The sequence below is a fragment of the Pseudoliparis swirei genome, chromosome 6, assembly GCF_029220125.1.
Source record: "Pseudoliparis swirei isolate HS2019 ecotype Mariana Trench chromosome 6, NWPU_hadal_v1, whole genome shotgun sequence".
NCBI lineage: Eukaryota > Metazoa > Chordata > Actinopteri > Perciformes > Liparidae > Pseudoliparis > Pseudoliparis swirei.
The window spans coordinates 16654461-16673777 of record NC_079393.1 but is presented as its reverse complement, the minus strand read 5'-3'; the positions used below and the strand labels follow the sequence as shown (position 1 = coordinate 16673777).

Below are 19317 nucleotides of genomic sequence, written 5' to 3'. Positions count from 1 at the left end.
TCAAGATCCATGAGCGGATTTTGAGCTTTTGATCATATCACGTGCTCTTTATTGGTCAAACTCCATCTCCTGGTCCAGATCATGAGATAATGTGTGAACTAAGGCTCCAGGAGAGCTACTGTGGACCAAGGTCAAGAATAACTTCTAATTAAAAAAGGTCTTTCTTAGTGAACAAACTAGAAGATTTGATCAAGGTATAAAATACTTTGTTTTCCTTTTTAAAAAATCATTACGGACGACTAAAATGAACAAACCCTCGGGGTATTTGTGTGTACAAATTGAAAAAAAACAGCACAAGAAAATATAAACATACTGTAGGTTTTATTTAGGTTCGTCATGAAGATGAATTAGAAAAAATCAAATGGTGCATGTGAACATAAATGACGTTGTTTCTCCCGTCACCCCAGGGGGACTGAGGTCCCGCTGGCTGGTAATACCGCCAACAGTGCGCAGTGGCGTACAAGACGATGGCCTAACAAGCCACACCTTCAAAACCATCAAATATGATGACGAAGCACGGAGAAAACGTGTGAGCCACAGGCCAGTTCAGTCCCCATGCATGATCACTGGCAGCAACACCAAGCAAGCCACAATTCACTGTTCAGATCTGTGGTGGCTTTTTTGTAGACACGTACTGAGTCCACACACATCTTCACTTTTGTCATGTTTATACATCCACAAGTGTTATATATATATTTCCATGTTCTCTTTCAATACAAACATTTACAAAGATAATTATGACAGCCTTATTATTAATGAGCAGTTAATACATCGAGGCTGGAAATGCTGAAGCCTGTATAAAGTCGTTGGTTCGTGGCTGGGTTTCATCGGGACGCGCCCAGAATACAATAAGGTGCAAATCATCTCTCGGTTTTAAGGGACTGTACAGCTTGATAGATAAATCACAAATCCTTGATCAAATGCAGGCAATAACAATATTTGTGATCTCTAAGGTTTAGAAATAGTGCTTTTCCTGTGCCAATCTGAGGTAGACATAACAAAACCAATGCAACACAAAAGAGGCGGGTGACCTTGAGCGCTTGCAACCAAAATGGACAATTGTGAGCGCATACAAGCATACATCGATAATTAGGGATGCCAAATTCTGAAACAAGCTCCTTGTTGCACAATGCCTGCACGGCCGCCCGGCTGACCGTGTGTGTGTGTCTGCTCCAGGCTTTAGACAATTGCACAAAAGATCTTACCAAGATTCTGTCGCCTATTAGAAGTTATACAAAGCAGGAATGACCTTTGACTGTCATCAGCCGCACAGGTGGGCCAGAGAACCCGCAGCAACCACTGCGCCTGAAAGCAGCACCGACATCCTCGAACAACGCGCCAGAGACGCTGAGGTTTTGAGCAGCCAACAAAGCATCTCTGCACCGGAAAAAAAAAATCCCGCCTTTACTGGCCAACATTCTGACGTATGGCATGTTTAACGCGACCCAATTTAGTTATATTCTTACTCAAATATCTGAAAAGTCCACACTGTTACAGCAACATCACACACAGCCAGTTATTGCTCCAAAGCAGATCACACACACACACAAACGCTGCTGAGTGTGGACAAGCAGCAGGGAAAACTAATTACAAAATAATACACATGCAGGCAACTCCAACAACTGTCTGCAAAAGCACCAGTTTCCAGAAATTAACACGCAAAGACAAACGCGGCACAGCAAACGCCGACTACATAAACGCCTCAGATCGTCAGACATGATGTGATCAAAATAAAAATGCCGGTCCCTGTGACTTAAAACTCAAGCTTCACGCTTAGAAAAATACTGAAATATGAAACGAGCTCAGATCCTCTGGTCTGTTTTCCGGCTGCAGACATTCTTTGGTCATGAATTGGCTGAAAACATCAATTTCATCAGAAACACGCTGCCACACAAAGGAGACGTGCAGGAACCGAGTCGCCGTGGATGTCGAGTCCCGTGCAGAACAAACGCTGGAGCACAAATCAACTGACGAGTGGATTTCTTTAGAATGACATTTGACCCTAAAATCTGGAGCGGTTATGAATTTGCTTTTGCTGTGTTACACTGGACAACAAAATGTTGACAAAAAGGATTGAGTGCTGAATTTATAATACATATTATTAAAGTTTAAATCACTACTTAATATTGTTGTGAAATCTTGTCCACAAAACATCAAATTACAAGTTAAGCTGATAAACCATCAGGCTTTGGTTGACTGGTTTTGGGGCCAAATTAACTGCAGACAGCATGAAATTCTGTTCAAATCCTGATTTCCTGAAAGTAAATTTGAAGTATGTTCCGAAAAAAAATGAACACTTTCTTATTCACATGTCTGCATCGCACACATTCAATGAAAAAATATCTGGAAAATATGTGTGTCCTCTGATAACTTGCCAATTAAGACAAAGAAATGAAAAAGTGTTTGTGATCAGATCGATGTATTCGTACACAGAAAACTTCAGATATTTATTTTCCTTACTAAATAGTTACCTGCATTTACCTTTGTAGGGCAGAAGTGATTTTAAACATCTCTATTACAATATTCACTTCCCCCAGTCACTCCGGCAGTGTCACACTGACCTTTCACCTCCTGACAGCTGATGGATGCCAAACATCTCACAACGTACACACACACCCCCACACCCACACACACACCAACCACTTGCTAATGATTCCAAATGACAATGGAAACGTGAATATGAACTTAAAGAGATGGATGATGTTTAGTTCTCACTGTCTCCGCTCTCTGGCAGTCCACAGGAGTAGCAAAGGCACAAAAACAGAGACAGACAATCCCAACCAGTCCCACCCCGATCCATCCCACCACGTGGCTCTGGTGTCTCTTCATCAAGACCTCCAGGTGTTCCCCTCCTCACCAGAGCCAGAAATCCCCTGCAGATGGGAGTCTTTGCACTGGGTCCTTACTAGTGCACATTAAATATGACAAAGACACGCCTTCTTCTGCTCGCTGTAGTAGGAAGAGGAGGGTATAGGGATGAGGGGTCGGGGGGGGTTTGGGGGAGATAGAGGGAGGGGAGGGGAATCAGCAATTGAGCTCCTCGAAGCACGTCTCACAGACCCGTACTGGATTTTTCGAGGACGGTGTGAGGGTGTTCCTCCATGAACAATCGGAGCAGAAAATGTTGCCGCAGTGTCTGCAATGGTGCTGCATGTTCACAGAGGAGGGGGAGACAGCGTTACATTACAGCGTAGACAACGTGTGTCCTGTTGCCTGTCAGCATCAATCCCGAAGACAGCGTCATTCTTACCTTCCTGACAGTCACACCAAAGCCTTTCCCACAGGACATGCAGTTCTGCACTTCGTAGTCCTCGGTCCACTTCCTGGTCAGACTCTGGGACTGCTTGATCTAAAAAGCAGCAACAGCCAAAGTTACAACCAGAGCATTTCACTTTCTTTGTGTAGTGATGCCACAAAGCAGCGGTTCCCAACCCCCGGGCTCGACTGGTACCGGGCCGCGCAGGAAAAGTGAATTTATTTGATCAAAGTCGGAAAAATATTTTCTTTTGAAAAAGGACCGGCTACACCCGTCTGTGCTTCAAGTCTCACACGCCGAACCCTCTGCTGGCGGCACATTTCAGTGACAAAGAATAGGTCTTTAAACATATTCAACCTGCTCAATGAACTCTGTCACTTCCGGGGGATGACAACGGTTTTCAAGTTGGCCGATAAAGTCGCTGCAATTGTTGGGACGGAAAGTGAACAGGGGGAATATTCACGCAACAACTCTGCCGGTGTTCTGGATAAAAAAAATCAAGGCAGAATATCCCGAGATCGCCAAAATAAGCTCAGAAACCGCTGCTTCCGTTGCTAACGTCATCTTTGTGACGCAGGTTTTCTGCAATGACAGCGGCCAGAACTCAGTGACAGATCAGACGGGACATAACAAACACGTCGGGTGTCGTTGGCTCCCCCCCCTCCCCCCGAGATGGGAGGGGCTCCTTACAGATAAACAAGCTCAAGGCTCACACTAATTTGGCGTAATGGTGAGTTGTATTTTTATTCACTTTATACCAGTCGTGTAATTTTATTACGTCATATTTATCGCCGGTCCGTGGAAATATTGTCTGACAGGAAACCGGTCCGTGGCGCAAACAAGGTTGGGGGCCGCTGCTATAAAGCATCCCGAGAAACCCAGCTGACAATTCCTTTCTTTCGATTCAGACGCGATGCCTCGTGTTCTACGACCGACCTGGAGCGACTGGTTTTCTCTGCCGAGCTCCTGCATGGCTGCCGTCGTGTCGTCCAGCTTCTTCCTCAGCTCCACCACCTTGGCCTGCAGTTTCTCGATCTCGCCTTCGCCCTTCACACACCTGAAACGCAGAGCCGGGGTGATGCGTGTGTCTACACATCTACATTTCTATTCACCACATCTGTGCCATACAGCCTTTTATTGTTGAAGTAAATTCAAGTTTGACGAGTCACATTGTACCCGTTCACTCATGTGCTGTGGACACTGCAAACACAGCCTGGTGTGTTGCATGTACTGCGTGTGGAAGCATTGTATGCTGTATTGTAGACGTGAGGGGCAGGAGATCACAGCAGGTCATCCTTTAAGCAAACAGAAATTAGACATAAATCGACTTGAACCTGCTAGCGGACGTTCAGATGCTCCTTTATGTAGTTCTGCTACGTTTGTCCCCAGACGCCTTCTTGCCGAGTCGTTTTTTCCTTAGCGAGTGTGTCGCAGTGGCACATGCAACAGTCCAGAATACACTCAATTAGGGCTGCAACTAACGATTATTTTGATAATCGATTGATCTGTTGATTATTTTATCGATTAATCGATTAATCGGATAAAAAAACAAAAACACTGTAATTTTCAAACCCTTTATTCAAAACAGGGTCCGTACGGTCATGGAAAACCTGGAAAAGTTATGGCATTTTTAAATGGCTATTAGCAGGCCTAGAAAAGTAATTGAAAAAAATAAAATCCCAAAATATTTGGAAAAGTAATGCAAATTTGTTTTATTCAAATGTTAATTTACACGGTATATATACGGTATGCTTTGGAATTCTCATTGTTATTTTAAATACTGCATCTTCTCACTTGTTCATGTCTACAGTTTTCATTAAATGTTTAATCATGGAAATTTGGTTTAAAGTCATGGAAAGGTCCTGGAGACCCACTGGTCAGCATGTGGATGAACCCTGTTCACTGGTCATGTGGATGAACCCTGTTCACTGGTCATGTGGATGAACCCGTCATAAACAGACTGACAGCGGTTTACTCTCCTGAGTTGGCTATTTATGGGTTAAACGCCTAATTCGGTGAGGGGGCGTGGCTTATCTCCGTTGCCTTTCTCCGTGGAAAAATATTTTCAGCCATCCGCCACGGAATAAATAACCATGTTCTCTACGTTATACTCTTGTGGAAATGCCACACGTCGTGACATTTGGCGCCCTGGTGTCTGGGGTCATAACGTCACCCGGAGGCGCACTCAGCTCCGTGAATGTCTCCGACTACGTGAAGGACTTCCGCATCCAGCGCCACGTGAGCAGCAGCAGCCAATTAGATTCATCAACAGCGGAGCAGCTCAGCGCTGATTGGCTCTCACAACGCAGCGTTCCGTCTCTCACTCCGCTCTGGTTTCTCCTGCGCGGCTCTGCGCTCAAATCTACTTTGTTTATACTCCGTGACTTATTGAGCGCCGTAATAATCGCGCGACACAACGAATCGATAATGAAATTCGTTGCCAACTATATTAATCATCGATTTTTATCGATTCGTTGTTGCAGCCCTACACTCATTATATAATGAATTTCACCGGATAATTTAATTACCATTTGTTAAGCACAAGGGAATTAGGTTCTTTAAAAAGTAGAGTATATATTTAAGTTAAATTAAAGTTGTAGGAGAGATGAGGGCAACACTTCCTTGAGGAAATGTTCAGCGGCTCCCAGTGACCGACATGGCAATGTCATCAATTACAAAGAGGTCAATCTTACCGTATAAAATCTGTCCCCACACTCTTGACATTAGAAGGTATGTGTATAGAAATAGTCACTTCTTACAGATATATGACTTGATGAAAAGTTGATGTGCTATTAATATTATAACAAATAAGACCAACAATTTGTTTTTGTTTCATAAAGAAAATGCTTTTCATTTCAGGCCAGAAAGAAAACTGTGCAAAGCTAATCATTTATAGAATAATTAGACTGGGGGTGATTTACAAGCATGCAAATTCATCACCACTGCAGCTGGATTCTGCACGCTGCATTACATTTTGGCTCACCAATCACGATTGCATTTGATCTGAAAATGTTTGCCATTTATTTGCAAGACATTGTTAGGCAAACAATATATTTATATTTCCAGCCTTTTATCATTTCATAACAGCATCTATAGCACTATATCTACAAATCTGATTCTTTTAAATGTCCCCATGGTGCACTCAGAGCTGGGCATGGAATGAGTACTTCCTTTTTTGAATACCTTTAAAGGACTTTCCCAAACTGCTCTGAAGGAAACGTGTTGCTGTTTTACATTATTATTGGCTGAGGTGGAATCTGTCATGGACGTGGCCGCTCTGGTCTGTGCACCTCTCTTCTTTTATCGGTTCCTTTGTGTATCTTTACGCACTTGTATGTTTGTTTTTATGTGAAACTGCTGCTGCTGCCCCCTCGACCACAACTCCCTGGAACAAGAGATCTTGTATCTCAATCAATCAATCAATGTATTAATCAAATTAAATGTCACACAGCCTAACTTGGAAGTGAAGACAAGGGTCTGTTTTTAAGAGATGCGTTCGATACTCATTGCTAACCTTGTAGCAGCTGACTCAGTCACCACATCTGAATACGAAGGCGCCATTAAAGACATGTCTCACTTGTTACTTCACCTCCACAAACTTCAAGAACATGCATTCAAGTATTGTTCTGGTGTCATAGTGTTTACGGGTGATCTCTTGCAGGGTGACGTGTTGTTGAAGGGACGCAGCATCGACTCACCGTTCCAGGAGCGCCCGCCGCTCATCCTGGTTGTTCTGCACGGTGGCCTCCAGCACAGCGATCTCTCCTCTCAGCTCGTCCGTCTGCTTCTCCAGCTCACCGACTCTCCGCTGGCTGCCCTGCCACTCCCTCTTCAGCGTGGCCACGTTCTCATTCAGCGCCGTCACCTGCACCCCCATCTTAGCCTCTTCCTGCTCCCCGCGCTTCACCTGCTCTTCTCTCGCCCGCTGCTCTGCCGACTTTGACAGAAAGCATCGCTCATGTCACAGAAGGGGATCAGAAGGGTGAGTGAATGCACTTCAATTCCACCAACATTATGTGTGATGAGTGGATGAGACAAGTGAGCCCACCAACTGATCCTGGACTTTCTTGGTTTGTGCAAGGAGCTGCTCTTCTCTCTGGCCCCGGTTGTCCCTGGTCGCCTGGTGCTCTTTCTGCTCCTGCTCGAGGATCTTCTGCGCCGCCTCCATCTGACGCTGCAGCTCCAGTTTCTGCTGGATTAACAGCTGTTTGGCCTCCCGCAACTCACCCAGCTCCTGAAAAGCAACAAATATGTAGCTCAATGAACAATGTTTGGTTTTTAAAAAGGCATTTATAATGTCTTTAGCCAGAGAAGCAGTGAGTCCCCTCCCCCATGGCGTTAACCTTCAAAGGGCTTGAAAAGGTTTGCGCTTCAGAAGTTATTGACTCGACATTAGCTTCAAATAAATCTTAAGACGGCTTTGAAGAACTAAAGACTCCAACGCTTGAGTCCAATTGTCGACTCAAGCAAGCAGTTATGACTTGGAGGAATGTGACCCTGATGACCTGTAGTATTCCCAATTAAAGCCGTTTACATTAGACAATAAAGCACGGGAAGTCCAAATGGGACTGAAATTGTCAGTCATCAGCCCAGACACTGTTATCATTGTATTTAATTTTTTTGAAGAATATTCCAGCCTCTCTCTTCTCCTTAAAATCAAAGAGGGCATTTTTTCGTGTGGCTCTTCGTGAAAGGTAACTGACCTTCTCGCTCTTCTCGGTGACTGTCTTCAACTCAGAAGTCAGTCTCCTGTTATTCTTTTCCAGGACAGTCTTGGCGTTGTTAAGCTCCTCAACGTTGCTCTTCTTCTTCTCCAGTTCCTCCTTTACTTGATCCTGAGTGTAGAAGCACAGTTTACAACACATGAATCACATCCAGTCATCTCAGTGTTGTGGTCCGTGTCGGTTGACCCGTTCGTCGGACCTGTTGCTCCCGTAGTCCCCTCAGGGTTTGCTCTTGCTGCTGGAGCTTCTGTTCTCGTTTTTCCAGATCCTGCTCCAATGAGCCCCGGCCTTTCTGCAGATCCTGGATCTGAGCCTCTAAACCCGTCTGATGGCTTTGGTTAGCGGCCAGCTCTTCCAGAGCCAAGTTCAGCTTCTCCTCTGATCCCTACGGTCAAAGAAAGGTCCAATGAGTTTGTTAATTTTGAGAGGAAACATTTTATTCATCGGTCTGCCAGTTCAGAATCATCTGCTATCCCTCCCCATCCTAAATCCATCTCGAGTTCAACACTTAACATAACCTCCTTAAATTAATCCACGATTGGTTTCGACTCTTCCAGCATGAAGCTACCTTCAGGTCCTGATGCAGGGCAGAGGCCTCAGACTCCTTGCCGTAGAATTCAGACTGAAGCTTGGCGAGGCTTCCCTGGCTCTGCTCCAAGGCCTTCTGCAGCTCTGTTGTCCGGCTATTCCCAGAGGCCAGCTCCTGGCCGAGCCCAGACACCTGGGCCCGCAGCTTACTCTCCTCTTCTGTCTGGAGGTGTAAGCCATACATGCACATTCATGAACACACAGATATACACTTTAGGTAACACAAACACACACACATTACTCTCAATCCGCTCCAATAACAATAAGTGTAGCTGTGTTGTTAAGTGCGATGAGAGTTGTCAACAGTACGGATGTCTGTGTTTTAATTTTTAAATGCTGCTTGCCTTCTTGACTTGAACTTCTTGTAACTCTGACACTTGGCACTTCAGTTTCTTCAGCTCGTCCTCAAAGGACCCTTTGGTCATCTTAAGTTGTGCCCGCAGCTTCTCCAACTCCTTCTCTTTTTCCTTCAGAGCCACCTGAGTGTTCGCGCGCTGCTGCTCCAACGCGGTCAGCTGCACTTTCAACTTCTTCTCTGCCTGCAATTTATTGGAAGCAAACAGGAGGTGTTAAGGTTCAAACACACATTTAAAACAATAATGCACGACTCAAATTTAATCAAAAGCTCACCTCTACCATCTGCTGCAACTGCTCTTGCGATTCCTTCATTGACTTGGCGACGGCCTCATTAATCTTAAGAAGCTCCTGTCTGGCCTTCTCATTGGACTTTTCCTGAGGATTAAGAGCGATTGTGCTTGTGAATGTCCTGCTGATGTCAACAGGTGGCTATTTGTCAGAACTACAGCTTCCCGAACCTACCTTCTCCTCCATGACTGACTTATGGTTCTTCTTCTCTGTGTCCAGTTGACTCCGACTCTCTTTCAGTGCTTTATTAGCCTTTCCTAGGCTCTCCTGTGTAGAGGAAAGCTCTTTCCTTTGAGCCTCTTTCTCCTGCTGGGCCTTTTGTAGGCCTACAGTCAAGCTCTGGGATTTCCTGTCCAGATCGGCATGCTTAGTTTCCCCCTCCTGCACCACCTGGTCCAGGTTGACCTTCAGAGAAGCTTTGTCCTGCTCGCTGCGCTCCAGCTGCTGCTGAATGTCACTCAAAGCAGCTGCTTTTTTCTTCAACTCTTCTTGTAGTGTTGTAGCCCTTAACAGTGGAAAGACGTTTATATATATGTTATCCATGATTCATACACATATTTAATAGTAGAGCAAACCAAAACACTAGCATACCACTACAGAGTTAGTTGTTAGTTACAGTTGGATTTACATCGATGTATTATTCACTTGCATCTCTTAAACCGATTTTAATAAAACAAATGCTCGAGGACAGTTAACTCACCCTGATTTCTCCGTTTCCAGCGAGTGCTGCAGCTCCTTCACCTTTCGTTTGACCTCTGACCTCTCCTTCTGCAGATTCTGCACTTCTTGCTGCAGCTGGTCCCGATTGGCGTGCAACTCCCCAACTTGTAACTCGAATTTCTGTTAAAACAAAAACAATATGTACGGAGTCCCTCGAGGCAGGAACATTTCACTCACAATAAAGACTCATTACAAACCTTATTGAGACCCTCCAGCTGCTCTACACGCTGTTCTGAGGCCATTAGTTTGTCTTTCCCTTCCTTCAAACTGGCATCAAGCTGTGTGCACTGCTCGTGTCTCTCCTTGAGCCTTTGGTCCTCCTCCTCCAACTTCTTCTGAGCCTTATTCAGCTCCTTTATAAGATGGCGGGAGAGGGTGCAGGATACGAGCGGAAAAAGGGAAGCAAAGGAAGAAAACACATAAATCAGGGAATGACAAATATTTTCAAAGAGACATCCTGCGGCCCAACATAAGTGGCATGAAAAGGCACCAACCTGCTGTTTGTCCTGCAGTGCATGCTGGGCCATCTCCAGGTTGTTTTCCAGGTTAGCTTTCTGTGCAGCCCTGGCTGCCTCTGCAGACAGCAGCATCTCGGTCTTTGCCTTCAGCTGGAGAGAAACAGACCCTGTTCTTATTTCAAAGAAATATCATGAAGACATACTGTTTTTGAGATATATATATGTGTGTATGTATATATATATATACACAGCCATGCTTGTGAAGAGGCGTACCTGAGCATCAAGCTGGGCTACTTTCTCCTTGCTGTCTGCAGACTGGGTGGTGAGTTCAGTGACGGAGGTCTCCAGGATGTGGCCTCGGTCCTGAGCTAAACGCAGCAGAGTCTTCTGCTCCTGGACCTGATCATGCAGGTTATCCTGGGCTTGCTTGTTGCTCTCCGATTGGTTCTTCAGCTTGTCTGTCAACTGTGTGACCTTTAAGACCCACATATACAGATAACTTTCATCAGCTCAAAAATGACCAATGGTTCCCTGTAGTGATGATAAATGAGCCATCCAGTGATGCCAATTCATAAAATAATTGTAATCTACCCAGCATGTCAGGTTTGTGTCAGGTGTTGCATGTGTCTTCTAAAATGATATTACTTTTGTACTACAGACATGAAATTGGACCTGTGTGTGTGTGTGTGCCCACCTGTTCTTGTAATCCATTGTTTTTCTCCTTCAGCTGGTTGAGCACAGCCGTCTCTCCCTCACCGGCCTGGATCTTGGCACACAAGTCCTCTCTCTCAGTTTCCAACTGGCTCACAATGTCCTTTCCCTTCTGAAGCAGAGCCTCCAGGTTTTGGATCTTCTGGTCCTTGTCTCCAATCTGACGCAGCACCTGCTCCAGGTCACTCTACAGCACAACACGGCATAGCAGAAGGATTACGTGGGACATTTTGGTAGAACTAATAATTTTACGTTGTGTGAGAGGTATATATTAATATTTCCACACAGACAAAATATTAAGGCATCAAAACATATGCTATAATCTTATAAAGCTACCAAACACAGGGGCATTAAACTATGAAACGATGAAACTATAATCACAGTATGATCAGCTGACTTACTTGTTGAAACAATCGTTTGTGGTCATTTGATGACTTTTTACAAGACTGTTACATATACGAAGAAGAAACTTGCTGATTTTAAAACGCTCTGTACAGCGCAGCCTCCCTTGACTTTACACTCTCCATTATTATAAACAGAGGGTTTTCTTGTGAACAGTACCTGAGCCTCGCGGAGTTTTCCATTTGTGTTTTGCTGCAGCGCCTGCAGCTCCTGGTGCTGCTGCTTGGATTTCTCCAGCTGGTGCTGCACGTCTGTATTCTTACTGGCGCTCTCCTTCATCTACAGAAGCAAAACAGTCATTTTGGGCATTGTGGGGTTTCTGCATCATCACTTGTTGCGTTTGTATCTTGATTTTTTTATTTTAGGAGATCATTCATATGCTTCCTTCTGGGGATCCTCCTATGTTGCTCTCTTGAAGGTTTCTTCCCTTTTTTTCCCTGTGAAAGTTTTTTTGTCTAATTCTTAGGAGTTTTTCCTGATCCGATGGGAGGTTCTGGGACCGGGATGTCTACGTGTACAGATTGTAAAGCCCTCTGAGGCAAATTTCTATCGGGCTATACAAAATAAACTGAATTGAATAATCACTTGTGTTTCTGCATGCATTTTTGATTCCCTGGTCTCTACACTTGCATATCTTTCAATACAATTTATCTTACAATACATACTTAAGCATCATTTTCTATTAACAGATGTTCTGTCTGATCCATCACATTAACTCAGTTTTCCTGTAGCGATCATTTAAGATCCGTCTGATGCCCACCTGCTCTTCTGCACGGGAGAGTTTGAGCTGTAGGTCGGCGACTTGCTGCTCGCGGTCTTTTAGTTTCTCCCCAGAAAGCTGCCTTTGTTCTTTGAGACGACCTTGCACTTCGCCCAGCTGTCTCTCGGCCTCCAGCAGTTTGGCGTGCAGCTAGGAAGAGCACAAAGAGAGGGGTGATGATTAAGTAGGAAGGTGCAGGATGAAAACACAAATAGCAAGAAATACAGCAGATACTTGACTGCACTCAGTGAGAACTCACCTGACTGATCTCCGTCTGCTGCTGAGCTCCTTGGTTATCTTTTTCTTCCCGTTGGTGTTCCAACTGTTTCCTCTCGACCTTCAGCTCGGCATGCTTCACCTCCAGCTGCGTAATCTCTTTCTTCAGCTTCCCCACCTCCTCAACCCTCTCTACAAGCGCCGTGCCGGCCTTCTTCAGGGAGGCTTCGGCCCTCGTGGCCTCAGCCTGGAGCTCTTGAACCTCGAGCTCCCTCTCTCTCAGGCTTGCTTGAGCTCCCTTCTTGGCAGCCGTCTCAGCTCCCAGACACTCGTCCAGTTCCTGGTACGCTTTCTCTTTTCGTGCAAGCTTTTCAGACAGGCTCTGGCGAACAGAAGAGAATAACATGGAGGCAGATTACCCAGAAGTTTGGAAATTATGGGAAGTGATAGATGTCCCCGAGTAGGACGGAAATCCAGGGAGCAATAGATGAAAAGCAAAACTATAAATCGTGGAGGTCTCGATCGTGGAATATGCCTACTATCAACTATTCATACACTGTCAAATTCATTGATTGTGTTGTTACTGTGTTTTGATTTGTGTATAATGATTCATTCTGTACACATGACATATTTTGCATCTGTCCATCCTGGAGAGGGATCCTCCTCTGTTGCTCTCCTGAAGGTTTCTTCTCTTTTTTCCCCATGGTGATAAAGAACATAATGTTGTTAATAGTGGAGCGTGCTGCTAACTACCAACATTAACAACATGATGTTCTTTCTCACCATGTTGAGTGTGACAGGACACCTGGACTTCCCAATGACTCTCTGCAGGCCACCACATCAGTCGGCCAACATTAACAACCCTCTGCAGACACTGTATCCCCTCCTCTTCTGTTCATCTCTCTGCTTCACACGGCCTCGTTACAGAGTTTCTCTTGTGTCATTGTGAGAGCTCTCTGCTGGGTCTCTCCCCTCTAATCCTGGACTTACAGCGCAATGAAAACCCCTGTTCGTCATTCACCTGTCTGTTCTTAGTCGTAATCCTTTGTGTCTCACTCTCTGCTCCATCTCTTTTGTCTCTATTCTCATGAGGTAAGTATCTTTATCAGATCTCAGGGTATCCTGTTGTGAGGAGAAGCTTGGGGTGGGGGCAACACACTGTACTTCCCCTCTTACGCAGAAACCTACTTGGCAGAGACATCATGGGCAGGCCTGATGTGTGAGGATTGATCTCTGGCAGGAACTAGAGACATGGCATGGCAAAGATCCCCCCCTGCTGGTTTATTTATAGAGCTGCATGTGGTTTTTGTATCAAAGAGGGCTGGTGACAGCAGGGCATTGTGATGGAGCCTGGTGCCGGGCAGCAGGGGAAGGTTTACAGAAACTGAGATGGTGTGCTCTGTACTTGAGGGGAAGCTGGCAAGCCTGATTCACATTAATGAAGTAAATTGTACACAATCATATGCTACACAATGTGTGGCAGAAACTTCAGCAGACATGATTTGCCTGCAGTAATCTGCTTCAAGTCACATGACGATTATAATTATCGTTGAAGGTGTGTGTGGTACCTGGCTTTGCTGCTGCAAATTATTCAGATCGCTCTGCAGCTGGTGGATCTGTTGTGTGTAGACAGCCGCTTCCTGTGGACCCTTTTCCAGCTCGGCTTTTAGTTGGGATATGGTCATCTGCAATACAATAGACACACGTGTTACACTCGTTTGCAAAACATTGAGTGGACACTCAAAGAACTGAAACGCCACTGTGGAGGAATGTAGAAGTAGAAAAGAGACCCAACATGGATGAGTAACAACAAGGATTCAAATGAACAGAAATGCAACAAAAACCTGAAACGGTAACACACAATAAAATAATGAATTCGGAACAACTTCTCAAACTCAGAGAAACTCAAAAAGATGAAATCGGAGTTTGGGGTCAACTTGAAACATGATTTACCTCCAGTTTACGAATCTTGACGAAAGAGTGTGTTGTGGAGGGATACAGTGTGTGAGGAGCAAAAGAAGAAGGGGAGGGAAAGAGAGACACATAGAAAGGTGAGGCACAATACAACAGCAAACGTCTCAGAGCCAGATGCTACAGAGATGAAAGAATAAATAATACAATTCACAAACATTTACCACTTAATTGTGATAACATTGTGCTGCGGCAGCATTACGCAAAACATTGTATTCAAAAGAGTGTTTGTGTATCCTGTTGCAGGAGCAGGTGATGACACGTGAATCGTTGTGTTTTAGATGCAACACATCAGGAAAAAGTGAAGTGAGACTGCAGAAGGACATCTCATTGAACCAGGTGGTTTGGTTTCCTCACCTCTGAGGTTGTGTAGTTAGCCTGCAGCTGCTCGTAGTGGGATTTGAGGCATTCAGACTCTTCCTCCCTCTCACGGGTCATACTGTCAATCAGCGTCTGGACCTGCACCAGCTCCTTCTGCAGTACCTCCACATCCTCCACTCCCGGCCGCTGCAGCTAGGGGGCAGAACAGGGACACTGTTAGTGGCTGACAGTGGGAACAACAGAATGTTTTGGAAATCAAACTAGATTCTTAGTTATAGCTGAAATGATCATGGAGATATGGATGTCTCTTTGAAGCTCCAGAACCAAACCTGTATTTCTATAATTAAATGTTATTCTCTCAAACAAAAGCACCGCATTCATGAAAGGTCGACACAAAGTCTCAAGTATGACTCACTCAAGCCTAGTGAGAAGAGAATAAATACTAAATGGAAACTTAGCGTGTGCTGTACCAGTTCTGTTTGGAGTCCCTCATTTTCCAGCTTCTCTTTCTGTAGCTGTTGGGTCAGCGTGCCCAGCCTCTCGTCAGCAGCCTCCCGGAGGCTCTTCTCCTCATCATAGCGGGACTTTAAGTCTGTCACAGTCAACGATTCAAATTTTTGATTATATTCAAATAAACATGTTAAAGCAACACTATGTAATTTTTCCCTTTTGGCGCCCCCTTCAGGTTTTTAGGTATTTAGGTATCGATTTCAGTGTCGTAAATACCCAGTGACGATAGATGCAGCCTCGCATACACTTGTATTGAGTTGGGATCATGTGTTGTCCTGTATTATAATATTATTATTATTATTTGTACGTGTCACGGGTTATAAAAGGTGACGAGGGGGAGGTGACGCAAGGTTTTTTTTGTTTGGAGCCCGCTGACAGTCGGCGGACTCAGAACGGCAGCAATCCGGCGACTTTCTATTTTGGATTCATACCAACGGGCGGGATCACTAATAGAAGACTGCGCAGGAAGCACCTACCGGACTAGGGCGAAGGAGCGCGGGGATTGAACGCGGCGCCTCGCCCCGCCTGGTCGATCAGCTGTTTGCCGGCTTTTTTGGAGGGGGGGTGGGGGTGGGTGCGCGTGCGCGCGTGGTCATTTACTTTTGTTTTGGGGGACTGCAAATGTGGAGTACGTGTGATCGAATACAATATTGTTGACAACACCAAAAAGCTACATAAAAAGCTACCCTTATACTGTAGCTGCGAGCGTGAAGTGGCACTTTATGACATTGCGTAATCACTGCCAGAAAGCAGGTCGAGTACATCCGCCGGATGTACCGGGCGGCTCCAGAATCTTACATAGCGGAGTTATTTCCCCACAGACCCCCTTTGGCAATAGTGGAGACGCAAATCGTCATATTAAAAGTCATTGTAGCGGCACAATTTTTTTCAAGCTGTTATTTTAAGGTCCAAAAGTTACATAGTGTTGCTTTAACAACTTGTTCACATCATTCAACTGATTTAAGGAACTATCAGTGTAAAATGCAAAATCCATGCCTTTAGTCCATAAAACCAAACAAAGGAACAACTTATGCAAGACAAACACAATGGATAGCTTGAGCAGAGGACTGGTTTAGTACAATAGTACTTTAGTGTTGTTAAATGATGCAAACCCACAGAAACAGGCCTCCCAGTATCCTGGCACCACACTAACCTACTATCTCCGTGGCCAGCTGGGCAGCCTTCTGCTCAAACATGTCTTTCATCTGCTTGATGTTGAACTTTTCTGTCTCTGCTTCATTCAACTTCTTTTCAAAGGCTGAGAAAATAGCACCATATATTAGTGACTGACGTTTGGCTTCTTCTTCCACAGTTATCTTAAGTATAATGTTCCATACCTGAATCACCTGAGCTCATCTGTCCTTCATTCTGTGAAAAGGAGGGAAAGAGAGAAACATGTACAGTAAGAGTAAGCATTTCCATCATGTTTTATCAAGCAGTTTTATATTCTGAAATTCATTATAAAATATATTAAACATCTTGAAGGAATTACTTGCTTCAGTTGTCCTTGGACTTTGTCCAACTCCTTCTTGAGCTCTTCAGAGAACCACTTTTCCTCCTAAACAAGTGACAACAGAGAAGCTAAATAAAGTATTTGTAAGAACCAACAATGTATAGACCTCTGTTGGGTTGAGAAACTCCACGTACCTTGAGAGTAACATGCAAGTCCTGAACTTCTTGCCGCAGCATTGTAAGGTATTCCCTAAAAAAAAAAGAGGAATCAGCTCATTCACAAAAATATACAAACTAAGATTCTGTCACCATACGTGTCACTCACTCATTGTCATAAAATATTAACAGTAACATCTCTGTATCTCACCGAGTGGGGGCCATATGAGCGGGTAGGTCTCCAGTATCATGGAACAGCTCATAGTGCTTAAACAGCTCCTCTGCAGAGTTGTGAGACTTCATACATTGAGGACAGATGAAGCCCTGAACACAGTAACACACCATAGGACTCAACCATTTGATAAAAACTTCTTATATTTTGCAGTTCTGGTTCAAGGGCAGAAAGAAATACAACAACAAAAAAGCGGGCGTCCGTCCACGTTACCTCAGACGTCTCATCGTGGTTGAGGTCTGTGCTGGGCTGCTCTGACTCTGCATTCTGGGAGCCTCCCTTCCCAGGAGTCTGAGGAGCAGAACATAGCTCAAAATAACCTGAATGTATAACAGCACTCTTGCACTATAAGCCTTAAACAAACATTGTGCAAACAAATAGCTCTACCCTGGAACATTGTTGTATCACCAATTTGAAAGCATACACATTTCAGACAGTTGTATCGAGATTAACAACCCCGATACGTGGTGACACCAGTTCCTACAGTTGCTGTATAATATCTATAAAAAGTATGATACTTCTGAAGCCTTGTCATGTTCAATAGAGATTGTAAGTGAGCAGCAGTTTAAGTCCAGCCACAAATTCCTCATTGGCCGATTCTCATTTAACCACCCCACGACACCAACATTGTTGTTTTGCAACTGCTGGATGTCTCTGTCATTTTTACTGTTTATTTTTCACTTGCATGGTACTTGGCTAGGCACTAAACATTTATTATAGTGTGATGCTAAAATCCAATAAGCCTAGAACCTTTTTCAACTTGGTTTCAAAGTCTCCCAAGACTCCTGGCAAAGAATAACTCAAATGTCATATACAGCACAAGGATGTCTGTAGCTGGTGAAGCCTCTCAGCTAAAGTATGTGCAGCGTCTCCCATCTGTGTGTCCACGGGTCCCTTACTAAAGTTCTTCCTTAATTGTTATCACTATGTTGGCAATTGTGTCTGTATAATGTATGACATAATATAATGTTGACCAATTCAGTGACTCACTAACGACGTTATGATGCTAAAGGTGAGATGTGGCCCAGAGCAGACCATCACATTATTTCCTATCTGCCCCTCAACCCGTAATAATGTATGTGTTGTCAACTACACTGCTAATAATTAACTACTACTGTAGGTCTTTTAAGAGGCTACGTTATCAAAAATAAGTCATTCTTAATATAAAATATGTTTATTTTGTGTTGGTTCCTCGACGTTTGCATTAAAATCCCTCGGGAGGTTACAGATCCCGGTGTGACAGTCCCTGACCTAAATGCATGTTGTAAAATGGATTTTCCTGGTTACAAGGCCGGAACTTCAAAGTGTTCACAATGATGCGGTTAACGTTCGCAATGCACTGTGGTAAATGTAGTTGTATCGCGAGCCAAGTAGCTAACCTCTTACTCCCACATGAAGGCTAGGTTAACTATAGTGACAAGCTAGTAATTTATCCAGACAACAATGTCACTATTTACATTAGCTAGTACAAGTCCAATGTGCGTTAGTTAAAACGAATGCGTGTGTTTCAAGTTGCGGTAAAAGCCACTGACATATGGGACTTCCCAACAGTCAATCTCTGGCTAACGTCAGCGTTAGCATGTGATGAATTAACCTGCTGCTACAACATGGCTAGCGAACGTCAGCCATGACTATGACATGATTAAATTACGTTAGCGAGCCACGTAGTAACCCTAGAAAGTAGAACACGACGGCTCATAGTTTGCTTCATTACAGATTACAGGTGCTCGTTTACGACATCCCTGTCAGGAGTCACGTTAGCGTCAACAGACCGAACCTAGTTAGCTTCTGGGCGGCTAGCTGTATCAACCCCACACAAGGAGCGCTTGATATGCTCATTGCGATCAGACGATGTAGCGGGTTTTTTTTTTAATCGGGGAACTCCATTTGGGAAAAAACAACCCCGCCCACCTACTCCACGCTGTGTTTTAAAACGTGCGTCCCCACCATGAAAACAGACAAGGATAGGCCTGTGTCTCCGGAGGAAAACGACTCGACTTTAACCAAACAAAAGCGATACGGTTGACTTTGTTGAACCAGGAGCTTACCATTTGAAGTATCCTTCTGAGCATGGCCTCGTCTGTGTTTTCCCTGAACACAAAATCCAATCAGTTGTCGAAATACAAAGTTTACGTTGCTGTACAACGAACACCTGACCGAGCTCAGACAGCAGTGGCGAATGGGCGGGTCATGGG

At 44.5% G+C, this 19317-nt stretch overlaps 1 protein-coding gene across 3 annotated transcripts; it reads right to left on the bottom strand.

The window, feature by feature from the left end:
• Positions 1-302: 302 nt before the first annotated feature.
• Positions 303-19282, bottom strand: eea1 (early endosome antigen 1). Of its 3 annotated transcripts, XM_056416585.1 has the most exons (30): positions 19171-19282; positions 17336-17413; positions 17102-17214; positions 16930-16984; positions 16775-16840; positions 16620-16650; positions 16436-16540; positions 15243-15364; positions 14809-14964; positions 14434-14448; positions 14049-14165; positions 12524-12862; positions 12265-12414; positions 11664-11783; positions 11086-11289; positions 10665-10865; positions 10428-10541; positions 10131-10286; positions 9914-10053; positions 9388-9718; positions 9199-9300; positions 8913-9107; positions 8549-8731; positions 8180-8365; positions 7960-8091; positions 7305-7490; positions 6955-7193; positions 4193-4313; positions 3251-3349; positions 303-3147 (listed from the first exon to the last, which is right to left on the bottom strand). In XM_056416585.1, the coding sequence occupies exons 1-30, from the start codon at positions 19192-19194 to the stop codon at positions 3025-3027; spliced, it is 4203 nt and encodes a 1400-aa protein (XP_056272560.1). In that variant the 5' UTR covers positions 19195-19282; the 3' UTR covers positions 303-3024. The 3 variants fall into 3 exon arrangements, with proteins under 3 accessions (XP_056272560.1, XP_056272561.1, XP_056272562.1); XM_056416586.1 differs by lacking the exon at positions 14434-14448; XM_056416587.1 differs by lacking the exons at positions 17102-17214; positions 17336-17413; positions 19171-19282 and having other exon boundaries at positions 16779-16840; positions 16930-16957.
• Between the last annotated feature and the right edge of the window lie 35 nt (positions 19283-19317).